At 53.0% G+C, this 3,950-nt stretch overlaps 1 protein-coding gene and 1 pseudogene across 2 annotated transcripts in view; one reads left to right on the top strand and one right to left on the bottom strand.

Moving 5' to 3' along the window:
- The first annotated feature begins 431 nt into the window (after nt 1-431).
- On the top strand, nt 432-1,556 carry LOC102240172 (annotated as a pseudogene).
- A 678-nt stretch (nt 1,557-2,234) lies between these two features.
- The window catches only part of RNF135 (ring finger protein 135), a 10,701-nt gene continuing 8,985 nt past the window's right edge, over nt 2,235-3,950 (bottom strand). For both annotated transcript variants that reach the window (XM_014548871.1, XM_005877613.2), the window contains one exon: nt 2,235-3,296. In XM_014548871.1, the coding sequence (XP_014404357.1) occupies nt 2,767-3,296 (530 nt within the window). In that variant the 3' untranslated portion in view covers nt 2,235-2,766. The remainder of the gene's footprint in view (nt 3,297-3,950) is intronic.

The following is a 3,950-nucleotide window of genomic DNA, read 5'->3' as shown; positions in this document are numbered from 1 at the left end:
ACTCACAGAGACTGAGACAACAAATGTGTGTTGTTTGAAACCACTCCATTTGTGGTAATATTTCACAGGGATTCATAACATGCCCCTTGTGTTTGGGGGGACGGGGGTCCCTTAAAACCACTCTCAGGAGAGTCCTCCAGCTCTGCAGTCAATGCCATGGTTCTCCACCAGGTCTCAGATCTGAGCCCCATCAAACCTGGTCACAGCAGAAAAGCAATAATCCCTTTAGAATAATGGGATAGAGACGGTTGGTTCTGATTGGATGTTAACATTTGAGAAGGTGTATAAAAACGTCAGGCACTAGAGGAGAGATTCAGAGTCCTCCAGCTCTGCAGTCGGTGCGGTGGTTCTCCAGCAGGTCTGAGATCCGAGCCCCAGCCTACCGGTCACAGCAGACGTTTCTGCAGGATTCCTTTCTGAGCGCCTTGAAGATGAGCATCCAGACCCCACCCACACTCCTGCAGCTGGCAGGAGAGAGCCTGCTGAGGGACCAGGCCTCAGCCATCACAGCTCTGGACTACCTGCCGGCTGAGCTCCTCCCGCCGCTGTTCATTCAGGCCTGCCGTAGGAGAATCCAGGAGCCCCTGGAGGCGATGGTGCACGCCTGGCCCTTCACTGTGCTCCCTCTGGGGGACCGGATGAAGCTGCCTGAGGTCATAGTCTTAAAAGCCGTGTTGGATGGGCTTGACGTTCTGCTTGCCCAGGAGGTTAGGCCCAGGAGGTGGAAACTTCGGGTGCTGGATTTAAGGAACACGGGTGCCAGCTTCTGGAGAATGTGGTGTGGAGACAGCACCCCGAAGTGCTCACCTAGGGCACCAGTGACTGTGCACAGCTCCAGCCCCAACATGGAGCATCCCTTGGCTCCCTTGGAGGTGTTCCTAGACCTTAACTTCAATGCAAGGGATGCGGGGGAGTTTCTCATGTACATCATTCAATGGGCCAAGGAGAGGGAAGGGTTGCTACACCTGTGCTGCAAGGCGGTGAGGATTGCTGAGGTGCCCTTCCAGAGGGTCAGGAGGGTCCTGGATGGGGTGCAGCTGGACTGCATCCAGGAAGTGGAAGTGAACTGCGCCTGGGACCTGCCCACCCTGGGGACGTTTGCTCTCTACCTGGGTCAGATGAGTAACCTGCAGAGACTCTCTCTCTCCTACATCGATGTGTTGGCTGAGGAGGAGGACTGGGAGGAGGAAGAGGATTGGGACAGGAAACAGCAGGAGGAGCAGCGATCCTTTTCCCAATTCCTCTCTCAGATGCTCAGGCTGCGGCACCTCCGGGACCTCAACATGGATTTTCCCTCCTTCCTCCAAGGCCGTCTGGACCAGATGCTCAGGTGCCTGCAGACCCCCTTGGACAAACTCTCCATGGAAAATTGCCAGCGGCTGACGCATTCAGACCTGACACACCTGTTCCAGTGCCCGAACCTCAGGCAGCTGAAGTCCCTGCATCTGTTTCGCCTCAGCCTCGCAGATTTTAGTCTTGAGCCCCTCTCCAGGACCTGTGCCTGGATCACTGTGGGATGGTGGACTCCCAAGTCGAGGCCATCCTGCCTGTCCTGAGCCGCTGTCACCAGCTCAGGGAGTTCACCATCTCTAAGAACAACTTTTCCGTGGCCACCGTGGAGAAGGTGCTGCGCCACACAGCCGGGCTGTGCAGTTTAGAGTTCGAGCTGTACCCCGTCCCTCTGGAGTGTTACAGGATCCAGGGGACCGTCAACCAGGAGAGACTTGCCCAGATCCGGGCTGAGCTCATGGGGATACTGAGGGAGTTAGGACAGCCCAGGACCATCTGTCTTGCCACCAAGCACTTTGGCGATAGTGAGTTTTATGTTGTGGCATTTTCATGACATGGAGCCCGTGGTGTGACCCTGTAGTGACCCTGCTCACTGGGTGCACCCAGCAAAGGCTTCTTTCTGGGCTTTTGGAAGCTGAAACCTCAGACCGGGTGCATTATGCAGGGGGCACCCACATTTCAGGTTCATGCTCAGTGTGCATGGGGAAAGGGAGGGACCCAGCCCGGGTACAGGATGGCAGGGGCAAACGTTGGGGAGTTCATGAGACCTCAAAGGCAAAGTGTCCTACAATCAGAAACATGAATCTGATTTGCTTGGGGAGGGGGCAAGATTTGGGTTCGAGGTGCATGTGTGGGAGTTAATTCTGGGGTGGTTGGTTGTAAAGGGATGATCAGAAATAAAGACAATTTCAAAGGCAAAAAAAAAGAGAAAAAAACCACCACTCTCAGGTTCAGTGATTCACTAGGATTGTCAGAACTCAGCAGAACTGTTATACAGTTTACACAGTGAAAAGATACAGATTAAAATCAGCAGTAAAAAGAAGGCACATAGGGCAGCAGCCAGGAGACACCAATTATCCTCTCCCAGTGGAGTCATATGGACAATTCTTAATTCTCCCAGCAACGATGTGTGACAATGTGCAAGGAGTATTGTCAACCAGGGAAAGTCACGCAAGCCTTGGCATCCAGGTCTTTCAGTGGAGGTCAGTCAGGTAGACAGGCCTCACCAACCAGGTGGCTGACCTTAGTCTCCAGCCTCTCCCAAGGTCAAGTTGATGACACCTCCCGGCCGAAGGCCCCCAGGTGAACGAAGACACTCTTATCAGGCAGGATATTCCAAAGGATTAGAGATTACGTTCCAGGGCCTTTCTTTCTTTGGACAGTGCAGAGTTAACCCTTCACTGCACACCCCTTAACTTCAGGAGTGGGATTCTTGAAGGCAGAGAAAGAGGACAGGAAACCAAGGTGTTTTAACCTTTATACCTTTACCTGCCTTATAGTCAGAGAGTTTCCGGGAAGTACACCATAGAGCCAGAAGGCAGGGTGCAGGGGCGAGGAGGCGGAGACTGGGCACTCGCCCAGAAGTTTCTCCTGATTAGCCACTGAATAGAAGGCAAGCTTCCCCCGCTCGAGGTCCAGCCACGTGCCCACCACCCTAGGTTTTTCTGAGCCGAGGACAGTTTCCTTGGCCATGTGCCACATCGAGAGCTGGCTGGTTCCCTTCCACTCCACGCACCAGGAGTCCCTGGTCCTTCCCAGCATCTTGTTGCGGCTCATCCCCCAGGAAGCCACGCCAATCGCCCAGTGACTGCACTGCTGAGTGTCCACTTCCCAGTACTGCTGCCCAGAAGAGAAGGCTTGGGAGCATAAGACCTGGCAGATTGTAAACCTGGTGTGACTCCAGACATAAATCTGTGGGACGGGAGTTACAGTCACCTTCCTGCGGTCCTCCGACAGCTCCAGGCTAACGGGCAGGCTCCTCGGGTCAAAGGTTGGACTGACAGCCCCTGAAGAAAAGAAAAAAACAAGAGCATAACCAGCCAGCTCTGACTGTCCCTGCTCAGAGGTCCTCAAAGAGCAAAAGCAGCTTTGTGTCTTTGGGTGTGATCAAGTTGTCCTCAGACTGGCATTCATACAGGTATGTCAAACACTTGCTGCTCTCTATACTAGTACATACCCCTGATGTTTGCTAACAATACCCCTTTCCCTCCTTAGCCTCTACTTACCATCAACCTTCTTTCAGGGAGCCCTCCCTGCGTCCCACCCAGCAAAAAGGCACCTCTTGCTTTGCTCGATACCCCCCGTGTCTTAGCTGCTCCCTAATGTACCATCTTCTACCTGGAGCACAGTGACATGACCACGGCTGTCCATCTCTCTCTAGTCATAATACATAAGCTTCCTGATTAAGGATCATGTCTTATTCATTTTGTATATTTTATACTGTTTCCTGCTGAGTAAATAGATGTGAATGCCGGAAGCCGGTCCATCCTTGCTGCTTGACACAGTCGCTGCAGGGAAGAAACATCTGCACAGCATATGTTTCAAGGGACCTGGCGTATATAGCATACTGTTCTTAATATGTTTGCTCCCCTTCTTAGCGCTATGTGTTCTTACCAGGGTCACCTCTCCGAGAAAGGTTGTTTCCCCAGGTGGGGATTTTT

The sequence above is a fragment of the Myotis brandtii genome, unplaced genomic scaffold, assembly GCF_000412655.1.
Source record: "Myotis brandtii unplaced genomic scaffold, ASM41265v1 scaffold523, whole genome shotgun sequence".
In the NCBI taxonomy this organism is placed as follows: Eukaryota; Metazoa; Chordata; class Mammalia; order Chiroptera; family Vespertilionidae; genus Myotis; species Myotis brandtii.
This window is presented reverse-complemented; position numbering and strand designations above follow the sequence as displayed.